General features: G+C 40.4%; 1 protein-coding gene across 1 annotated transcript in view; it reads right to left on the bottom strand.

Moving 5' to 3' along the window:
• Nucleotides 1–23,795, bottom strand: part of LOC136857709 (glycogen debranching enzyme) — a 272,096-nt gene that overhangs the window by 21,776 nt on the left and 226,525 nt on the right. The window contains exon 22 of the mRNA XM_067136580.2: nucleotides 19,844–20,080. Coding sequence (XP_066992681.2) covers nucleotides 19,844–20,080 — 237 coding nt within the window. The remainder of the gene's footprint in view (nucleotides 1–19,843; nucleotides 20,081–23,795) is intronic.

Below are 23,795 nucleotides of genomic sequence, written 5' to 3'. Positions count from 1 at the left end.
TTCTTTTATGAGAGTGGTCTTGGGCCGGTGTCTGTATTTGTTGATTATTTGTTCTATGAATGGTCTGTTGTACCCATTGAACTTGGCAATTGCCTTTATGGTATTAAGTTCATTATTAAGGTCCTTCTTTGTCATGGATACCACGAAAGCCCAATAGACCATACTATTATATGCTGTACATTTATGCATTAAGAGATGTGTGGATCTTTGTGGATGGTATTAGCAGTTTGTGTATGTTTACTATAAATTTTATAAGATAGGTTAGAGAGATTTCTGGTAATGGTTAGATCTAAAAAGTCGATTGTTCTATTAATTTCTGACTCAAGTGTAAATTTGATGTAGGGGTCAATCCTATTCAGGTCTGGGAGAGTGGAGTCCGCGTTCTTGATTAATTCATTCATAATGACAAATGTGTAGCCAACGTATCTGGCCCATATGAGAATATTTGGAAAGTTGTTATTAATTTTTGAATATTCCAAGTCATCTGAATAGATATTAGCTAAAATTCCTGAAGCAGGTGATCCCATCGCCAGTACATTCTGTTGGAAGATAATTTTGTCAAAAATAAAGTTGTTATTAATGACCAGTTTCAGAAGGTGAATGAAATCTTGTATTTCTAGTTTACTGAGAGAACTGTATTTATTAAATTGTTTTCAAAGATGGTGGGTGTTTAGAAGTTGGTATGCTCAGATACATGTTTACAAAAAAATATTATTGTATTGAATAGGTAGACCTTTTAACATCTTTATTTACTGTAATCCCACTTCAATATGGAACACAATGAAATTCATAACTATACTGAAGAAGATATGGTCACTGCCGGGACAAACCTCCTATGTGAAATATTTTAGCTTAGAACTACGGATGGTCTGTCATCTAAGGTTCAATACTGTGTGAATATTGTCAAGGTATTCTTGCTCTTCATAATGTATGTGCTGTGGGTCAGTAAATCTCCAAAAATATTAGCACATGGAAGGTTTTGTCCCGGCAACGAGAATATGAAGAAGATGAACACTTCATTCAGGGAATGCATCACGGTGGCTCAAAAACTTGTTGTATGCTTGAGGTAAGGAATTGAGCCTATTGATACCTATAGGTAGGGTGTTCCCACTAGTTGATCTCTTACAAGCCGTGTCGAGCCCTGCAAGTCCTAGATTGTGCTGAAAGCCACGACACGGTTAACAGACCTTGACTGGCACAGCAAAGACCATCTAGCAGGAATGTTTCCATTTAAAATATGCAGAGGCATTCTTGACTAGGTCTGGTTCACAGTTGTTTAGGAACGGATAGAATAGGGACATCTTCCAAAAAGCCTCACGGCCATATTCAGGCACCCACCCAACCTCAAACACATTCTCACTCACTCTGAACCACACCAACCCCCATGCCTTTCTGGCTCTTCCCCCTGTGAACATAACCATTGCAAGACCTGCCATCTACATATAGGTGTAGCAAAAAGGTGCGTCCAAACTTTCAGGACACATTTCTCACATGTAGAAGAAGAAAATATGTTATATGGTCATGAGTCCAGAAACAATATCCATTTTAGAACTCATCATACATTAATAATGGGAAAAACACAGGAACATACCAGCATACCACACACAATTATTTCTTACATGAAATATTCATAATGCCCTCCGTTAGCATTGATACCTGCATCAACCTGCTGGATGGTACTTTCTGTTCCTGTGTGTTTCCCATTTTAATGTATAGGATTCAGATGTTCAGGAAATGTAATTTTTTCCCCCTGTCTATCATTCTGGCTATTTATTGGAATTAAGTACGAACTGGATGTTTCTGAACATATTAAGCCTTATTTTATAGAGCATAAAAATGCATATTTTACAATTTTTTGTTTTGGTCATATTTTGGTCATTTTACTTGTCAAAGGTCATATTTTGGTTATATTTTGCACGGGAAAATGTACCGTAATTTGAATGTGATGTTCAGCTTCTAATTTTTTTAATAACTGTTAGGCTCTTCAGTCCTCCAAAACTAATTTTGAGTAAATAAATTTATAAACTACCTGAAAGAGAAAACACGGTAACAGTATTATACCTGAAAAAGAATCAACTTAACTTTTTTTTAATGTGATGTCCAATGTTGCTTGTGTAAATGTGTTTGCGGCATTGTGGCAAAACTTAAAGCTCGGGCCTCAAAGTTGAATAGTTGGCGCACATTGTGTCTCGTCTGTGATTTACATCACAGAAAGTACCATCCAGCAGGTTGATGCAGGTATCAATCACTTCCTTTAGAGCGGACTGGCCAAACTACAGTCCTCGGGCCATATCCAGCCAGCCGAGGACGTTTTTTTTTACAATGTGGTTTACATCACACCAACACAGATAGGTCTTATGGTGACAATGGGACAGGAAAGGGCTAGGATTGGGAAGGGAGTAGCCGTGGCCTTAATTATTAAGGTACAGCCCCAGCATTTGCCTGGTGTGAATCGAGGACTTTTAAATGGCCCTTTAAATATTCAATTTTCAAAAAACAAGAAAAAAGCACATGTTTCTAGTCATTTTTCAGTTCAGTATCTGGTAATATTGTTCACACAGACAGCACATAGAACCTGCAACCACTTTCTTGGTTTTAGGTAAACACTTTTAACAATTACAATACCAATGATTGTTTAAAGAACTCTGTTCCAAGGAATGCATGACAGTGGGGGTAAGCAATAAGGTAACTATTGTTAGAACACCCTCTCTCTGCCCAAGCACAAATTCTCAGAAACAGCACTCAGGTCATTCTCCTCTCAGTACCGTTGTGTTACCCTCACTTATATCTTTCGGGTTTTCACCCTGTTTTCTCAGCTCAGCTCTTTGTTGATCAATTGTATTTGATATGTGTTAATGTGCACTGCATGTTTGTTCCTAAAAGTGTAAAATATTTTCCAAATGGTGCAAAGCTGATAGCGAGTGTAGGAGGTTTAATGAATCTTGGTTGAAGAATTATTTTGTGCAAGAGCATGGAAGTAAAGTGATAAGTCATAGCAGTTATGAAGGAGTACAATATTAAACGACATTATTAGATGAAACATTTTCACAGTTTTGATAAACTTATTGACCATGAACGTATTACTAAAGCTAAAGAATTATCTGCAAAATCACAAAATAACAGCAAACTCTTTAGTAAAAGGTGGAGGTGTGAAAAAAAAAAAGGTCACTAAAGTAAGTTATGAGATTTCAAAGCTGAATGCGGAGCAAGGAAAAGCTTTTGCAGAGGGAAAATTTGTTAAGAAATGTCTCTTAGTAGTTGTGGAAACATTGTGTCCTGATAAAACTGACATGTTAAATTCAATATCTCTCTCGAGACGCACTGTTGGTAGACGCGTGGAATAATTAGCAGCAAGTGTTCAGCAGTAGCTTATTAAAAAAGGTAAGAAGTTTGAATATTTTTTCACTGCATGTGATGAGAACACTGCTCAACTTTTGATATTTGTTAGAGGTGTGAATATTGATTTCACTATAACTGAAGAGCTCACAGGAGTGAGAAGCATGCATGATACCACAAAATGGACTGACTTATTTGAGGAGGTAATAAATGTGTTGATAGTGTCGGACTTGAGTGGATTAAACTGTGTAACTACAGATGGTGCACCATGTTTGTAGGGAATTCATTCGTGAATGGCGGAACTAGTAAAGAAAAACGTAGCATCTCTGGGGGGCACGGTGCACAAACTTCATTGGTTTATACACCAGGAAGTACTTTGCGCAAAGGCTGGAGTAATGCAGACTGTCACCACATTAATCAATATCATTTGAAGTAGTGGCTTGACACACCGAGGTTTTAAAACGTTCCTGGATGAACTCAACATTGAATATGCTGACATAATTTATCATGACGAAGTAAGATGGCTGAGCTGTGGATACACAGTGGCATGATTTTTTGCACTTCGGCAGAAAACTAAGGAATTTCTTGAAGAAAAATGAAAACCGTGTGATTCATTAAGTGACCCCAATTGGCTATCCTGCCTAGCAATCCCTGTCATTATGACAAAACATTTTAACACCTTGAATACAGCGTGGCAGGGGAAAGATAAGCTAATCAATGTTGCCTACAGTGCAGTAAAATCATTTCAATTGAAACTGAAATTATTCAGGAAACAAATTTCTGCCAGAAACTAGATACATTTTCCAACAGCGAATAACCTAAACAATCAATACAATGACATACCTTTCAAGAATGATTCTTTCGTAGAAGCAATTCAGGGCATTGAAGACCAATTTGCATCCAGACTTGCTGATTTTGTACAAATGGATTTCAGTATTTTTCTTCACCATTTAACTTTGAAGCTGATGAAGCACAAGATGAACTACAATTAGAAATACTGGACTTGCAATGCAACGACACAATGAAGGGGGGTCTTTGATCCTAAAGATCTTCTTAAGTTTTATAAGTTGTTGCCAGAAGAAAAGAATTCAGCTCTGAAGAAAGAAATCCGGAGTTTGATCGCCATGTTTTCTTTAACTTATAGATGTGAGCAAACATTCTCCAAGTGAAAAATCCAGAAATCAAGATTGAGATCAATGCTGAGTGATGGTCATTTACAAGACGTGTTGCTACTCAGAACCACTGAACATAAACCAGACATCAGTACTTTGTTATCTTGAAAAAAACCAGTTCCAACTAAATACACTGACTGACAGAGCAAATGCAACACCAAGAAGGAGTGGTCAGAACTTTATGCCAATTGCAAGGTAGACTGACGTCACTGAGGTATGCTCATGATGTGAAATGCGCCACTGTGCTGCGCACATAGCAAACGATAAATGGGACACGGCGTTGGGGAATGGCCCACTTCGTACCGTGATTTCTCAGCCAACAGTCATTGTAGAACGTGTTGTCGTGTGCCACAGCACACGTGTATAGCCAAGAATGCCAGGCCGCCGTCAACGGAGGCATTTCCAGCAGACAGATGACTTTACGAGGGGTATGGTGATCGGGCTGAGAAGGGCAGGTTGGTCGCTTCGTCAAATCGCAGCCGATACCCATAGGGATGTGTCCACGGTGCAGCGCCTGTGGCGAAGATGGTTGGCGCAGGGACATGTGGCACGTGCGAGGGGTCCAGGCGCAGCCCGAGTGACATCAACACGCGAGGATCGGCGCATCCGCCGCCAAGCGGTGGCAGCCCCGCACGCCACGTCAACCGCCATTCTTCAGCATGTGCAAGACACCCTGGCTGTTCCAATATCGACCAGAACAATTTCCCGTCGATTGGTTGAAGGAGGCCTGCACTCCCGGCGTCCGCTCAGAAGACTACCATTGACTCCACAGCATAGACGTGCACGCCTGGCATGGTGCCGGGCTAGAGCGACTTGGATGAGGGAATGGCGGAACGTCGTGTTCTCCGATGAGTCACGCTTCTGTTCTGTCAGTGATAGTCACCGCAGACGAGTGTGGCGTCGGCGTAGAGAAAGGTCAAATCTGGCAGTAACTGTGGAGCGCCCTACCGCTAGACAACGCGGCATCATGGTTTGGGGTGCTACTGCGTATGATTCCACGTCACCTCTAGTGCGTATTCAAGGCACGTTAAATGCCCACCGCTACGTGTAGCATGTGCTGCGGCCGGTGGCACTCCCGTACCTTCAGGGGCTGCCCAATGCTCTGTTTCAGCAGGATAATGCCCGCCCACACACTGCTCGCATCTCCCAACAGGCTCTACGAGGTGTACAGATGCTTCCGTGGCCAGCGTACTCTCCGGATCTCTCAACAATCGAACACGTGTGGGATCTCATTGGACGCTGTTTGCAAACTCTGCCCCAGCCTCGTACGGACGACCAACTGTGGCAAATGGTTGACACAGAATGGAGAACCATCCCTCAGGACACCATCCGCACTCTCATTGACTCTGTACCTCGACGTGTTTCTGCGTGCATCGCCGCTCGCGGTGGTCCTACATCCTACTGAGTCGATGCCGTGCGCATTGTGTAACCTGCATATCGGTTTGAAATAAACATCAATTATTCATCCGTGCGTCTCTGTTTTTTCCCCAACTTTCATCCCTTTTGAACCACTCCTTCTTGGTGTTGCATTTGCTCTGTTAGTCAGTGTATTTATTGCATGCATGCTTTTTACTTGATTTAGAAAATTGGATTTGTTAGTATAATATTACTAATCACTCAGACTAAAGGAAACAACATACAAAGTTTTTATATGTTTACTAATAGTGAGGTTAATAATAATAACAATAATAATAAAAGGTATACTAGTCTGTGGCCAGAGAAATGCCCTTTTCATAAATATTATTATGTTAAGTCAAAAAGCACACAAGCACTTCAAAATGGAATGTAAGTTGAAATTTACAAGTGCTTGGTTAATCCACTCTCACACATTAAGTGAATGATGAGATCAAAAGTAGTCACATCTCGGTTAAAATGTTTCCTGCAAGCTGAGGTTCTGTCTTAGGCCAGAGAGGGAGAGGATGTGGTCCACAGTGAATTCAGCACCACAAGACACTGGGAAGTGTTCCCTATTCAGGAGGTAAGAGTGTGTGGATATTCCACAACCTATCCTCAGCCTACACAAAACTACGGCCTCTCTTTCTGAAGGCCAGAAAGAGGACCGCCACATGGCAGATGTTTTCTTAATTGCTCTCAGCTTGTTGGGAGTTCGGATAGTTAGCCACTCCGACTCCCAGGATGTCATGATGGTGTGACGCAGTTGAGAACAAATAACCCTAACAAGTACATTCATAGGTTTAGCTACATTTCTAGCTTGATCCCCTTGTTAGTTTCCAGCAATCCCCATGTGGTTTGGAAGCCACGCAAAAAGTGATTCTGGTGCCAGCATCGCACAATCTCACTAGGTCATGAATCTTCTGTGGGAAATAAGTATCAACAGACTGCAGAGAACTTAACAAGTCAGCATACACAAGAAAGTGCCTTCTTTCATCACTCAGTGCAAAAACTGGTGAACAAAATCTTAGAAATAGCTTTGATGAACAGGGGCATCCATGTTTACCTTGGATCCATGGAGTAGATCTAGCCAAATATCCGACCGTAGAACTAGCCATGGAGGGACGTCGCTAAGGGTCTACTGAAGACAACCACTGATAGCTGCATCCAACTCACGACACATGTTATCAATTAGAATCGCAACCGGTTGTGTGGCATTCAGCTGATTTTGATACCTCTGGTGGTATTGAGTACTAAATACGCATTGATAGCTTGGATGTAGCGGCATTTCATTTCATGAATTTTGGCAGTAAACGTGAAGAATTTCTGCTGCCACTTTCTACATAAGGTGAAACTCCTGATTCAGCAAGTAGGCTGGAAATCGGGTTAGTATGGAAAGCTCCAGTTCCCAGCCTAATCATTTCGAATCACAACCGGTCGTGTGGCATTCAGCTGATTTCGGTACCTCCCAGGGGGAGGGGGCCTGGGGTACTTCTGAGAAATGTAAGCATGTTAAGTTTCTTTACGCGGAAAACCTTCAACTGACAGATGCGGGGCTGCCACATTAATCGCTTATCGAAATAGAGACCCAGGAACCTGGAAGTGTCTACTTCACAAGCGGACCTGTGGCTCAGGTTGCGCAAGCCAACATCGGCAGAAGTGTACAACTGAGGTTTTTGCCACTGAAAATCAAAAACCTTGTTGCAAGCCACATGTGCTGACAATGTTAATAGCTTGCTGTAATTGTCTGTCAGCAACCACCATCCTTCTGGAGCTGAAATGTAGAGCTAAATCATCTACATACTAGAGTTGGGTCGGAGTCGTTCAAAGAAAGGAGCACGCTCTTTCACTCCGCTTTCCAGATGGAGTCAGCTCCGGGTAGTCGTTTGAAGAAGCGGTTTGCTCCAAGCATCACACGGCTTGAAGAGCATAGCCTCTTCCACCTCCACCTCACCACATTCACTCGCTCCTTTGACATGCTCCAAACATTGTATCATTCTTCCTTCTCTCATTTCAAGATGTGTGCATCTGTGCCACTGCTGCCAACGACATTATGAGAAGAAAAGAAAGGAAATCGTTGAAAATCTATATTATTAATAACTGAATTCCGATGTATGTCCTAAAATGAAATATTAGAATGATACAATTCTGAGAAGAAGAATATTTTTTCCTGTTAAATATTTAAAAAAATAATGACAACAAACAATCTGTGTTGGTTAGCTGTACCCTTGTTCACCAACTTGCGCCCTACACCATAGATTACCTCCAACCCCCACCCCTTACTACAAACTGTGTTTAGGACATAGTTTATCAAATAGTCAATAGATAGCATTGCAATATGGTTCTTCTCGAAGAATATCTTTATTGGAAACCCAACAAATTGCGAGAAACACATATGCACGAAGAGACAGGGTATCAACATCTGTTAACCAGATGTGTCAGTCTCAGTATACCTGCCCCTATCATAAAGACATTATGACCAACTCAACCTGTAAACCATTCATTAATAAATAAATTCTCATAATTCCAGTGTACATTGAGAAAATTCATCATTTCTCTTACGCAGAATGTGATCACTTCCATAACGCGCCAAATTTCTATGTCTTTCTTTAATTATTTTATACTAAAACGAATGCATCAAAATTTCGAGTAGACAACATTATCTGCTTTTTCATTTTCTGTTCATTAGCACCAATGATCCATTGTGAATTAGAGTTTGTTGAATATCGGTCTGTGGTCAGTTTTGTCTCTAGTGCTCAGTGAGAATTATGGCTTTAAGGCAAAATAAAAAGAGTGACATTTGGAACTTTTTTAAAGATTTAGGCAATGAGAAAGCAAAGTGGAAATTTTGCTCAAAGCAGATTTTGTATAAAAGTGGTAGTATGTTAATCTCGTGTGCCAAGTTCGAAATTTACATCCTAATATGTCGTTATCTACAGAACGGCTTACGCCCGCTCTTCCCTCTTCAGAAAAAATTTCAGATGATCGTAGGTCAGGAGTGGCTTCAATTGCAACTTCTAATAAAGATGATTGTGCAGTCACACCAGCATCAGCATCAGCCTGTGTTACACTTGAGCAAAACGGAACGCCGCACTGGAATTCTGGTCAGACGTTCATTAGTTCCTACATGCATCGACCTCTTTCCAACAAGAGGAATAGAGAAATTGATTTTTTTGTTTTGTTTTGGAGACAATTGTGGAAAATTACTTGCCATTCCACATAGTTGAAAGTAAAAAATTTAGGGCACTGATTCATAAACTCAATAACACTTATAACTTACCTACCAGAGAAACTCTACTGCAAGTAATTCTTCCACAATTGTATAATATGATGAAAGAATTTGTCAAAGAACAATTGGAGTTCGCAGTCTATGTGACATTAACTACTGATGGTTGGACTTCTATGAACAACGATTCCTACTTGTCCGTGACAGCTCATTTCATCAAGGGAATCAAGTTGGTATCTGTTTTACTGGAATGTTTCAAGTACGACGAGAAGCATATGGCTCAAAACTTAGCTGGAGAACTCATAAGAGTTGTTCGTGAGTGGAAAGTGGAGACTAAAATCATGTGTATTGTTAGCGAAAATGTTTGCAAATATTGTGGCTGCAATACATCAGACAGCCTGTAGGCATATCCCATGTTTTTCCCATAATTTAAATTTAGTTGTGAAGTGCGGACTCCACTGTGTTAAAGACATAACTGCGAAAGTGAAAAAAAATTGTGGACTTTTTCAAATGCAACTCACAAGCTGAAGGCAAACTGTGAAAAATGCAGGAGCAGAAGGGTGAACCAGTCTTGAGTATTAAACAAATGTGGTAACGAGGTGGAATTCCACCTTCCTTATGCTCGAGAGGATTATTAAGGTCCAATGAGCTCTAATTTTAACAACTGCCTTAAACTACCCTGATCTGCCACAGCTAACTAGCAATGACATCCAAAAGATTAAGCAAGTTTGTAAAGTGCTCAGAGCTTTCAAACTGGTTACTGAAGAGATGAGCAGTGAGAAAAAAGTGACAGCCTCTAAAGTGATTCTGTTGAGCCAGTCACTTAAACAATGGTGCACCCAGTTTGTAAATAACTCTCCAATGTATACAGAAGTGCAGGAGATGGCTCAAAAGATACCGGAAGCTCTCACCAGTAAGGTTTAGAAATATCGAGGAGAATGCCATTTTTCAGAGGCAACAGCAGTGGACCCGCACTTTAAATTACATGGTTTTGCAGATAAGAGTTGTTATAACTCCTGCAAACAAGGACTTATCTGCTTCTATGAAAGCCACCAACTTCCTGTCAGCTCAGATGATGTTTCTCCTATTGCCCTCTCTGAAAAGGAGTCCACTGTGTGTGGTGCCTTCACAGCTAAAGTTTGGAGTCCACACCCAAAATCAGCTATGATAATTCAAGTGGATAAATTCTTTCAAGAGTCATTGTTTCCTCTGAAAGGAAATCCATTTGTTTGGTGGTTAGAAAGACAACATGTGTGCCCTTCTCTTCACAAACTGGCATTGAAGGGTTTGTGTGTAGTCGCTACTTCAATGCCTTGAGAGAGAATTTTTTTCAAAAGCAGGACAGACTATAACTGAGTGAGGGAACCGACTCACAGGAAAGTGAGTGTCGCAGATTTTACTTTTAAATTCTAATTTAAGTGAGTGATGAATTTCGGGTGATGTACTTTGTGTAAATAGTTTGTACATAAACTTCAGCTTCTAAGTTTTATATGCCTAAGAATATTATTATAGGAGTGCAGTCACATTAGTTTACCATATTAAACACTACTTCATTCCATTTAAAGTGATAATTTACTGGCACGAAACAAATGTTGAATAGCGAATTTGAACAGGCCAAAGGGTGTAGTTTCAAAAGTGGCGTTAAATGGTTGATGGAAATTGTGAACAGTGTGATACTCGATACAGGTTCCTGTGGTATTCCATTTTCATGGATGTAATAGTGAGAGAAAGCATTCCCTACCCTAACTTGAAAGAGCCGGAGGGAAATGTTCTCAATAAAGATAAATTTCCCCGAAAACCCCACTGCTGTAGGGTGGAGAAAAACCCATACTGCCAGGTAGTGTTTTAAGCCTTTTCCAGGTTAAAAAAACATGGTGACTAATTGTTCCTTCCAGGGAACGGCCTTCTGAATGGTGCTCTTCAGTCCGACTGGATGACTGGTGGCATACCGATGAAGGCTAAAACAACACTGGTAGTTAGTCAAGAGACTTATTTCTTCCAAGGCCCACACAAATCGCTGGTTCACTATCCTTTCAAATATCTTACAGAGGCCATTTAAAAGGCATTTTGGCCTATAACTATCCCGAAGCATTCGACCTGGTTTGGGAATTGATATTACAGTTCTCTCATGCCAATGAGATGGAAACTCTCCCTCACTCGATATACTGTTGAATATGGGGAGGATATCACTGAGACATCAGTCAATCAAATGTCTGAGCATTAAATTGTGAATTTTTTCTGGGCCAGGAGTTATCTGCAAAGTGCGAGTGCACTCAGCAATTCCTACTCTGTGAAAGCCACCTTACAGGAATACGAAGCACTAGAGACAAAGGAAAGAAGGTATGCCTCTGCCGTGCGCTTAACAGTTAGATTTGTGGGGCCGTATCTCTGCGAAATGTGACACGATGTGGTTGGCAATGACTGAAGGAATCGTAATTATATCTCCACTAATGGAGCTCCAGGGACTGAGGGTGCAGAGGCGCTTAAACGCAATATGATTGGCCACTGTATGATTCTGATGATAATGCTTAAAAGCCTGTCGGTGATCATGTATGGCTGCTGCAATTTCATCGGTCCACCATGGCACCTGTTTCCGGCGAAGGGCACCGGAGGAGGAAGGTATTATTTCCTCTGCAGCAGCTGAAATTCCAGCTGTAATGGAACAAACATGGTTGTCAACAGACCCAAGCACCCCATTGGCTATAACTCTGCATTCTTAACATTCTGGTCAATTTTCTCGCTGAAATAACCAAACACTTTGGCACTTTGGTACTTATGTTCAAGAACATAAGAAGTATCGAGAAGTGGTCACTATCATAGAGGTCATCGTGTACTTGCCACCGTAACAGGGAAACTAGCGCATGGCTGCACAAGGTGACATCCAGGTGGGAGAATGTGCCATGTGAGCTACTGAAACAAGTAGGTTCCCTGTGTTGAGCACACAAAGATCGAACTGGTGGATCAATTGCTAAGAATCCTCCCCCTAGTGCAGGAAGATGGAGAATCTCAGAGGGTGTTACAGGTGTTCACATCTCCCAGCAGAAGGAAAGGAGGAAATAACTGAGCGATCAAATCTTGGAGTTCACGCACATGAAGATCACAGTCCAGTGGAAAGTACACGTTGCACACTGTTGTCATCACTAGCAACGGAGTGCGAACCGCAACTGCGTACAGCTGAGTGAGTAGTGGCACTTCTTCACTAAAGATGTTGGAATAGACTACGGTACGAACACCCTACAGTCGCCCTGCCATCCACAGTTACTTGGTCTTTGGAATAAAAACAATATCCTCCCTTAGTCATGTTGCATCCAGGTCACACAAGAAATTCCTGTAGACAGACTATATTTGCTGCAGAGACAGATATCAACTGATGTAACTAAGCTAGGTGACAAGTATAGCTATAGTAGTTAGTGCCATTGTGTGGATGAGTAGCACAACGAAATTAGATCACCTTTCAGCCTCCATTGTTGTCATCACCAACTATGACAATGAATGGCTTAGTCTCCATTATCTCCTCAATAGAGGGTGACTTGGTGACCGTGCACTCTGTAGATGGTGAACTCTCACTTTTGGAATGGTGTCTTCTTTCTGGGAGAACTGGGATTCTCAGAAAGGGATTGAATAAGAGGGCATCAGGGCCTCTCATTCTTGCCTACTGTTTCCGCCTTCTTTGGAGGAGAGCCGGCAGATAGTTTGTGTCTTTTTGGGGGACGATGCGACCACCTATCAGGTTGGAGAAGGCTTCTTCTCCTTATGGAAGCATTGAGGATTCGCCTTCTCATCCTTCTTGTTCTGAGTTTTGGTAGGAGGGCTGGAAGAAGATTTTCCAGCCCTAGTTGCGGCTAGTCTTTGCCCCTCTGCCTGGCTGGGGAGGACTTCCCAGCTGAACGTGTCTCGAAGAGGCCTTCACGGACAACGTTGGCAATTACATAACTCTTCGAAGTCTTCAAAGGTACGGGTACCTTCTTTTGTTCTTGGCTTATGCTGCCGATATCTACTTGGTGGCTAGTTGAAGGAATTACTTGTTTACAGACATGAGGTGCGGAAGGTACAAAGCTGTCCAGTGTTATGCAGACTTTTGCAGCCTTCTCAGTGAAGGAGACACAGAAATCTGGAGGAGCCATGGTTTTTAACTTCCTCTGTACCTCTGGATAAGAGAGTTTGCACCAACATTTCTCTTGAACTGCCAAACGTTGGAAACACCCCAAAGGGCAAAGCTCTTTATTGAGGTCTTCATCTGAGGTTTTGATTAAATCCCTGTGCAAGATGACTCCCTTAATGGAGTTCAGGGACTTACGCTTATCAATCTTAACAGGCACTGGTTCGAATATTGCGGCTTACAATAGCCTCCGACTCTATCACGCAATTTGTGCATCTCATAAACTTCACTACCAACAATGCTTTCTACTGCATTAGTTATCAAGAAAGGACTTTGTGACAGAATACTCTGTCCAATGACCCTAGATGCAACCAGAAAATGAAGCAGACATTCCACACATGTTTCTCGACTTGACAACACAATTTAAAGTAATATTGCCATTCCTTGATGGATGCAGGACTTTTGTATCCATCTCTTGGCACAGGCCAGAGCAAAGTGTAGCTTCCACTGAAGTCCCAGTCTCATCCATGGCTGTGACAATATGGAAGCTGCTGTGGTATGGGTGGTGCTGAGTAATGACACTCGGAGCACAAATAGTGTCCGAGTGTTATGAAAGGTGTTGCTCATAGGGTCAGTCGTGCTGCAATGGCACATTCTGGCCCAGTGAGGAAAACAATGGCAAACTACCTCACTCCTCATCTTGCCTAGTATGCCTCATTTGGGCTCTGCCGTTGGTTTTTGCGGTTTCCCTATAACTGCATAGCCTTTGGTGGTGCTATTTGAGGATCCAACCAGCCTCTGGGCTGATGACCTAACAGACACACAAACTTCATGGTTGGGTTCCGTATTGAGTTAAGACTTAACTTAAAATGAATACAAGATTTATTACTCCACCTTCTCAATACTTAAAATCATTCAACGTTTATCAAAACATTACAATATGATAGTGTAAGGTACTAGTTTCGGTCCATTTTTTGGACCATCATCAGCCTAGCCGAAATTACAAGCAAAAGACATAAACTAAATTAATATGGATGAACAAGAGGATGGATGGTAGTGGAATGACATACAAGTAAAAACCTTATACATAAGTTACAATAAATATAACCAAAATATGTTAAAATTAACAGATGAATAAAATAATTGTGATGTCGCTTAAAATTTCTTGATGCGAAAGTCTTAGGTTGACGGTTGAACTCGTGTTGCACATTTAAATTCAAGTGAAGTCTTAATTTTCTGGAAAGTTCTGAGAGCAAGTTCCACGATGGCGCAGAGGGAATTGTCCAATATGACCAATATAGACTTGAAGAATTGAGAAAGCTGGACTTGTTCTATGTAGCATAAACAAATGCTGTGTTTAAAGGAAGTCTCAATTCAGTCGGAACCCAAAGAACCTGAAGAACAAAATTAGAATAAGTGTGTGTGTGCGTGCGCGTGTGTGTGCGTGCGTGTGTGATAACGAGTACTCACCTTGCGCTTGTTTGGAACGAGCTGCTGGAAGGAGTGCAACAGACAGAGTGAGCGTCATGCAGCATAGATCAGCTAGAGAGGAGAAGGGATGCGGAGGGGAAGGATGACGTAAGTGTGGAAGGAGACGGGAGGGAGGGAAGGGGAAATGGTTCAGGACGGGTTAGGAGAGAGGGAAGTTAATGGAATTTGAGATGGAAGGGGACCCTTAATTGATTTAAAGAAAGGTTTATGAACAGTTGATTTGTTTTTCCTATAATAGGAAATGAAAAGATCAAATAAAATATTGGGTTTCTCGGTAGTTTCGTTAAGATTGTAGTTGGCATTGAAATATTGATCCAAATGTATGTAAAAGCTCTCAATTATGTTGAGTAGAAGTCCCTTTTTAACTATTTCGAGTATGTCCACGTCTGTTTCAATGTTCGTGAAACTATGGTTATAATCGACCATATGTTGGCCGATGGCTGAAAATTTGTGGCATTTAGCTGCGTTAAAATGCTCAGAGTATCTGATATTGAAACTCCTACCGGTCTGCCCTTAGTACTTTCTCAATCAGATTTTTCGAGTTAATTCTAATTTTGTTCTTCAGGTTCTTTGGGTTCCGACTGAATTGAGACTTCCTTTAAACACAGCATTTGTTTATGCTACATAGAACAAGTCCAGCTTTCTCAATTCTTCAAGTCTATATTGGTCATATTGGACAATTCCCTCTGCGCCATCGTGGAACTTGCTCTCAGAACTTTCCAGAAAATTAAGACTTCACTTGAATTTAAATGTGCAACACGAGTTCAACCGTCAACCTAAGACTTTCGCATCAAGAAATTTTAAGCGACATCACAATTATTTTATTCATCTGTTAATTTTAACATATTTTGGTTATATTTATTGTAACTTATGTATAAGGTTTTTACTTGTATGTCATTCCACTACCATCCATCCTCTTGTTCATCCATATTAATTTAGTTTATGTCTTTTGCTTGTAATTTCGGCTAGGCTGATGATGGTCCAAAAAAATGGACCGAAACTAGTACCTGACACTATCATATTGTAATGCTCTGATAAACGTTAAATGATTTTAAGTATTGAGAAGGTGGAGCAATAAATCTTGTATTCATTTTAAGTTTGACAACACAAGGCAATTATAACAGTTTCTTTTTCGTACTAACTCTTAAAATATGCCATATGAAGGCTGCAGCCTCAGTTGAATGAAAACTAAAGTGACCAGACTACGCTCTCCACAGCTAGGGAAACATACGATCAAACCTCGACAAGACAAGGCAAGACTTTACACTCCATAGGTTGCCTGGTATCTGGAAGTGGGCCACTAGCAACTACTCTTCGAGTAGCCATGCATCCCCTTGCCTTGACCCAAAATTTGTGATTGGGGAGGATGAAACCTCCACATGCATGCACTCACTCAAAAGACCTGAGGCAGAGAGGCTGGCTAGATAGTCAGAAAAATGGATATTTAGGAAGTTAGGGCATGAAAGGAAGAAACAGAAATGAAGAGAATCAGAACTTCTCAGGCAACTTAGGGGACACTTTGTTAGTCTGGCTCTCCTTCTTATTCTATCCTTCACTGAGGAGGGTGTGGATGAAAATTTTTGATCCGTATCTTCCGTGTGTGTGTGTGTGTGTGTGTGTGTGTGTGTGTGTGTGTGTGTGTGTGTGTGTGTGTGTGTGTGTGTGTGTGTGTGTGTGTGTGTGTGTGTGTGTGTGTGTGTGTGTGTGTGTGTGTGTGTGTGTGTGTGTGTGTGTGTGTGTGTGTGTGTGTGTGTGTGTGTGTGTGTGTGTGTGTGTGTGTGTGTGTGTGTGTGTGTGTGTGTGTGTGTGTGTGTGTGTGTGTGTGTGTGTGTGTGTGTGTGTGTGTGTGTGTGTGTGTGTGTGTGTGTGTGTGTGTGTGTGTGTGTGTGTGTGTGTGTGTGTGTGTGTGTGTGTGTGTGTGTGTGTGTGTGTGTGTGTGTGTGTGTGTGTGTTTTTTTTTTTTTTTTTTTTTTTTTTTAATCAACAGGTGCTTACTTGGTAATTTGCTGCCTTCTATCCAATTCCTATACACATATAAGAAGTTTTTATGTATGTATAAGAACTTTGTAACTTCACAGCAATTCATTCATTATTTCTATTCTCTTTCTTTTCCTAAAAAGTAATTCTAAATTAAGATCTACCGTATTTCACGGCATAATCGTCGCCACCGCGTAATCGTCGCATCCTTGATTTTCAATACAAAAATCGGACTTTAAACCTTTAATTACATAATCGTCGCACGTCCAAATTTTGTTCACTAATCTGGTTAAAAGGTAAATGGAACTGCAACGTAAGTTGCACATGAATGCGCAATTTAAATACGTGTATGGTTTATGGGCAATTTGGCAACACAGTCACGTTTGCGACATGTTGCACAACGTATAAATAAATAATACCGGTATATGTACGACGCATGGCTTACCGGTAGACTATCGGCAGTTTGACAACGTGGTCGCGAGACAGTGTACTATTTATTCACCACCTACATACTATGCTTACCGGTAGGCTATCGGCAGTTTGACAACGTGGTCGCGAGACAGTGTACTATTTATTCACTACCTACATATTATGAGTTCCCATTTGAAATACGTAAGGCTGTAAGTTATCGCTTATCGGCAACGTCGCTAGGAAATACCGGCTAGGTAGGTTGAATGGACCTCGAACCAGCCCTCAGATACAGGTAAAATTCCCTGACCCGGCCGTGAATTGAACCCGAGGCCTCCGTGTAAGAGGCAAGCACGCTACCCCTACACCATGGGGCCGGCTCCTGTGTTATTGCGCACGAAGTGAATTCCAAGACGATACCGTAACGCAGATTTCCATGGAATTATTCAGCCGAATTATTTACGATGTCTCAGTTGTCATCGCTAGACTCTTATCTTACTACTACGTCATAAGTGTCCGGGCATGGGATGAAAACTTTTATCCAAGCAGTCAAGATAATTATTATCCAATGCTATTAAAGTTTTATTTTATAAACTCGTCAGTAATGTAATGTAAAATCATCAATAACTGGGAAGAAATATTAACCTAATTACCGTATGTTTAAAAGAAAGTGAAAAAAATGAATGTTTGTTACTGACGTCTCGGAATACAGTCAACTATACAGTAGATATACACCGCGCTAGCTAGAGCTCCGGTTTGCGAGCTTTGCGCAAGCACAGTAGTGTGTCGCAACCAACGAGCTAAACTGATAAATTGTTGCATGCTTCCTTGCTGCCTAACAGTATTGGCTGCTCTGGAATGGATAGATCACAGATGCATTTATTTGTTTCAGATTTACGTGATTACTGTAGACATGTGTGCGTGAGAATTTAAGTTTTTAATTTGTGTTTTGGGTGTTTGCAGAAATAATTTCTTTTAATAGTGAACAATTACGGAAAGTCATTTATATCGCAAAACATTAACGTGTGAAGCATTTATAAGCGATTATGGGTAAATATAGAAACTATTCTGCGGGCTTCAAGCTAAGCGTAATTGCCTTCGCTGAACAGTACGGGAACAGAGCTGCAGAAAGAAAATTTTCTGTGAGTGAAATGTTGGTGCGTGACTGGCGGAAAGTAAAAAACAAGCCAAAAAGCACAAACCCTTCTAGACACGCGTTTAGAGGTCCTAAAACAGGGAAGTTTCCTATAATTGACGAAGAAGTGTTTAGGTACGTCAGTGAAATACGTAACAATGGCTGCAGTGTATCATATGAAATGTTACAAATTAAGGCACAGGAGATAGCGCGCAAACACAACATACTGGTAACTCAGTTTAAGGCGACTCGTGGGTGGATTAAGGGGTTCATGCGACGACACAATCTGTCAGTGCGAAGGAGAACAACACTAAGCCAAAAGTTGCCTGCTGATTACACGGACAAGATTGTAAATTTTCACCGATTTGTCATACGTTTGCACAAGGAAACTTCGTACTTGCTTTCTCAAATCGGTAATGCCGATCAGACTCCAATCTTTTTTGATATGCCTCGCAACAGCACTATTGCGCTAAAAGGATCACGGAGTGTATTAATGAAAACCAGCGGTAGTGAGAAGTTGTGATGCACGGCAATGCTAATCATTACAGCTGACGGGAGAAAGTTGCCGCCTTACATCATTTTCAAGAGGAAAACGATGCCTAAGAATATACAGTTTCCCCGTGGAATTCATGTACGAGTGCAACCAAAGGGTTGGATGAACGTAGAACTCATGCTGGACTGGGTTAAAACTGTGTGGAATAGAAGACCTGGTGCACTACTAAAACAACCAGCTCTGCTTGTTTTAGATAGTTTCCGAGGTCACCTCGTGAACGAAGTGAAGCAAATTCTCACTACAAATAAGACACGACAGATAGTCATTCCTGGTGGCCTAACATCTGCTTTGCAGCCACTAGACGTATGTGTTAATAAACCCTTTAAAGACCACTTACGTTGATTTTACAACGAGTGGATGATGAGCGGCGATCAGCAATTGACCCTCGCCGGAAATATCAGGCGTCCACCCTTGGACTTGTTATGCTCGTGGGTGAAGAAGAGTTGGGATCTTATACCACCTGAACTAGTCTCCAAGAGCTTCAAAAGGACTGGGATTTCGAATGCACTAGACGGTTCCGAAGATGACGCAGTGTGGCAGGGAGACGAAGAATCTGATACTGGTATTAACAGAGGCGAGGACGGCGCATCAGATAGCGAAACCTGCGATAGCGACACCGAAGATTTGGAATAAATTGCGTACCGGTAAGTCCGCATTTCACAACAAAGCGATAATTTTTTGCAAGTGTAATATTTTAACTTTAATACTCAAATTAATGACAAATTAACTTAATACGTTCAGTTTTATTTTCAGGTTGGAAAAACGTTCGCCGAATTGTTGCGAAAAATTATGAATTTTGTTTTAGACTATTTTAATTATTTTGATTATAAACGCGAGTATTACGTGCATCTTAAATTCGTATCAAATACAGTTTAGTTATAAATACATTTTTTGAGTAATACAAATACTGGTATTAAATATTCATCGTATAATGGTCGCACCCTACAATATTTTTCGAAAATTTTGGTATAAAAAGTGCGACGATTATGCCGTGAAATACGGTATATAATATATGAGTAAACAAAGTGTCTATAGAAAATTGTGCTAAACTCACCTCTAGTATACATCCCATGCTCCAAGCCTGCACCCGACAGCTGCCTGGGCAGTAGGTACCATCTTTATTAGTGAGCTCAGGCAGGCCTCGCCAGGGGGAGCTCTGCAAAGCAGTGAAGTGGCGTGCCAGTAGAGACCTAGTGTGTGCTGCTGTGCGACGTAGTTCTGCCTCTCCACCAACTTCGCGAGCAAAGTGCAGACGTGCTCGTAAAAAGAAGCCTACTGGCCACAGCCACTCCTGGTTGAAACAAAAAAGTAAAACATTCCAATATAATTGGTCTGTTATAGGAAATTATAAATTTTCCAGCCAACTCGGTCTTGGTTGCCAGCGTTTCATCCCAGTGTGCCAATTTGTGCTCACAGCCACTCCTCATCGAAACAAGAAAGAAAAGTCACATGGTATAAATATAAAAAGAAAAATGACTGGAGGTACATCAAAATATACTGACGTAAAGCCAAAGACAATATGTAAAGAAGACAGTGCTTTCCAGAGAGAAAAATATCAAAGAAAGAAGAAAAACAGAAGGAAATTTAAAATGCTAAGTTTTGATTGTATACTTGCTGTATTTCCATCTGGTTCTGTTAGCAACCTACTAACTTCACCCTACTTAATGTATTTTCTACTTCTGGGCCTTCTCTTCCACCACTGCATGTTTATCAACAATGTTTGCATCCTCTTTCAGCACTTCACTCCAGAGTTTACCTCTCATTAATTACTTAGCCTTTTCCCACCTGAAAGCATTTTTATTTCATGGTTTGTTTTAAAATATAATGTTTGCATAGGTACAATGAAAAGAAAAAAATAGCAAAATATTTTATCTGCTATATGCAATCTGGAAAGGCACCAACACAATTGTGGTGTTTATTGAGCAAGTTTTCTCATTATCTGACACTAAAGAATGATGTCCGGCTCCACGGCTAAATGGTTAACGTGGTCCTGAGGGTCCCAGGTTCGATTTTAACCTTCATTGGTTAATTCCGATGGCTCGGGGGCTGGGTGTGTGTGCCGTCTTCATCATTAGAATTCATCATAGGTCTCTCCGGAGGCCACACGCCATTATTATTACTAAAGAATGATAAAAGTAAAGTGTTTTTTATGGCTCATAACTAATTCCTTGGTGGAGGTAATACTAATACTGTTGACAATTTGTAAAATAATGGAGCAATTTATATGAAAAATATGCAGTCATATGTCCCATTTAATCTGATTCCAGTAGATCGTTCATTTCACAACACATGTGGAACATTTTAAAACAGCTGTTTTCCGCAGAGAGGTACAGTAAGTTTTAGTTCAACTTTTGCATTGACAAATTCTAGGCCTGGCCCCTCCTGGTCAACCGCAGCAACAGAAACAACAGACATGTCGATATATGTGTGGCCGTTGTTCAACAGCAGTGAACAGAAATCAGCGAAGCAACAGAAGTCCTTATGTAATGTTATGTAAATTGTGTTTTGTCATCATTTTGGGCAAACAAAAACATTTAAAGAACTGAAGTGTTTATGCAAAGGGTAGGTAAGCGCTGTGTTATTGCCTTATGTTATTTAAATGCATTCTTGTGTTTCGGACTATTTCCACTTAAAGTAACTTCAGTAGTTATGTAGAATTTCATCTTGTGCGCTGGAGTTTCCTCTAGTTTTCTACATTTTCCAAAATAGAGCATTTGTGTGACTTAGCTATTATGCTAGTCCGCAACGTGTTGTTTTCGGAGGCAGACCTTCTTTTCTAACTCTAGTTGTGATTGTAAGTAACTGTAACACTCTTTCTTGAATAGTGTAATTAAATTTTTGATTCTTTCGAGGTTGCCTCCTTTCATTCCGTAAATTTAACTTTAATGTGAACCTCTATGTCAAAGTTTGTTCGTGACCGAAGAGCTTAATTGTTTCCCTTACACATCTTTTGCTTTGTATCTCAAGTATAAGTTAATCTGCAGTTCATTTATGTGCTCATTTATAATTGTATGTTCATTTTCTCAATAATTATTTGTCTGTTGGGTGTATTACTGTGAGAACTGCTATTTTAATATACGATCGTTGCTCCTGCTTTTTGACTTCCATTTTGTGACGCTCTCACTCACACACTGAACTTGGGGGCATGCTTAGACCCACACTGCTGTTTACATACACCATCTACTGGCAATATACGCAAGTACATATCGTACGTTTCCAAATGCACATCTTAGATTTTCCGTGTTGTCTCCTGTTCGCGAGAAACAAATAGTCGCCATGACTTATGACTCGACTTCCGTATATGCACCCCAGCAATTATGTTGCATTCAATTGAACATCTTCGGTATTGTTTCCTCACTATGTCCACTAGCGAGCTCTCTCGTCGACATTCGAAAGCGATGTCCAAGTCAATTAGTAATACTCGTCGACTGCTGTTGTGTAAAGAAAATTTAAAATAAAAGAGGAGAACATGTTTTCACAATAAATGCATAAATAACTTGTCTGGTGGAAGTTACTCATTATAAATAAAGGCTGAATAAACTATCCCTTAATTTTAATGCTAAATAAAGCTATTAAGTAAGAATGGGATATACCTCAAGATATGGCAGAGTGCATCACCGACTCCAGAGGTTAGTTTATATTTTTTCACGTCTGGTTAAATTTATAGCGAAAAGGTTATCATTTCTCTACTAGCACTTGAAGTACGTTTTCATCATATAGTACGGTTGTTAGGTGACGCTGTTTGAATAAGAAAACTGAAACATTTGCCACAAAATTCAATCTTCAGTACGATATAAATTTCTCGCTATGTGCACTTGCGAGCTCTCTGGTTGACATTCAAAGACGATGTTGGAGTCAATCAGTAATACACGTCGACTGCTGTTCCATAAAGCAAAATCGAAATAAAAGAGAACATGTTTTCGTAATAAATGTGAAATTACATGGTTGATAGCAGTTATTCAATCGTGAGAAATAAAGGCTAAAGTAAACTATCACATAATTTTAATACTGAAATTAGGTAAGAATGCGATACACCTCAAGATATTGCAGAGGTTCGATTATATTTTTTTGTGTGTGGTTAAATTTTGGTAAGGCTATTCCCATGTAAATTTATAGTGAGAAGGTAATCACTTTTCTACTGGTGCTTGATATACGTTTTCATGGTACATATATTGTTAGGTTAGGTAACGCTGTTTGAACAAAAAAACTGAAGTATTTGCCACAAAATGCAACTTTCGGTGTCGTTTTCTTGCTATGTGCACTTGCGAACTCTCTTGTTAACATTCAAAAGCGATATCGGAGAAAATTATTAATACCGTGAACTGCTGTTCTGTAAAGAAAGTTAGAAATTAAAGAGGAGAAGATGTATTCATAATAAATATGTAAATACGTGGTTGATAGCAGTTGTCAACTCATTAGAAATAAAGGTTAAGTAAACGATTGCTTCATTTTTAATCCTATATACTGAAATGAAAAAGTATGGGATACACCTCAAGATATGGCAGACCGCATCATTGATTTCAGAGGTTAGCTTATATTTCCTCGCATCTGGTTAAATTTTGGAAAGGCTATTCCCAAGTAAATTTATAGTGAGAAGGTTATCATTTCTCTACATGCGCTTGAAGTATGCTTTCATGATACATATAAGGTTAGGTTAGGTGACGCTGTTTGAAGAATAAAACTGAAACTTTGCGACAGAAACCTCTGAAATGATATTACCACTTTTTCAGAATGAAATTAAACACACTTTTACATAGTATCAGATTTTGAAAAATAACAAACAAATAAGCCACAGTGTGGACATCATCCACAAAAATGCAAGTTTTGAACAAACAGATTGCTGTTTCATACCAGTTTTATTGTGTATGAACTTTTCCCGACTTTTACGAAAAATCTGATATAACGACAATCCGCTATCGCAAGTAAATTTTTTTCCGTTATGAATTCTTGCTATAACGGACTTCTGCTGGGTATGACAATCTGTGTGTTCACATGCCTAATGAGAT

The sequence above is a fragment of the Anabrus simplex genome, chromosome 1, assembly GCF_040414725.1.
Source record: "Anabrus simplex isolate iqAnaSimp1 chromosome 1, ASM4041472v1, whole genome shotgun sequence".
Classification (NCBI taxonomy): domain Eukaryota; kingdom Metazoa; phylum Arthropoda; class Insecta; order Orthoptera; family Tettigoniidae; genus Anabrus; species Anabrus simplex.
Note: the sequence above shows the minus strand (reverse complement) of the source record. Positions and strands in the feature narration are given on the sequence as shown.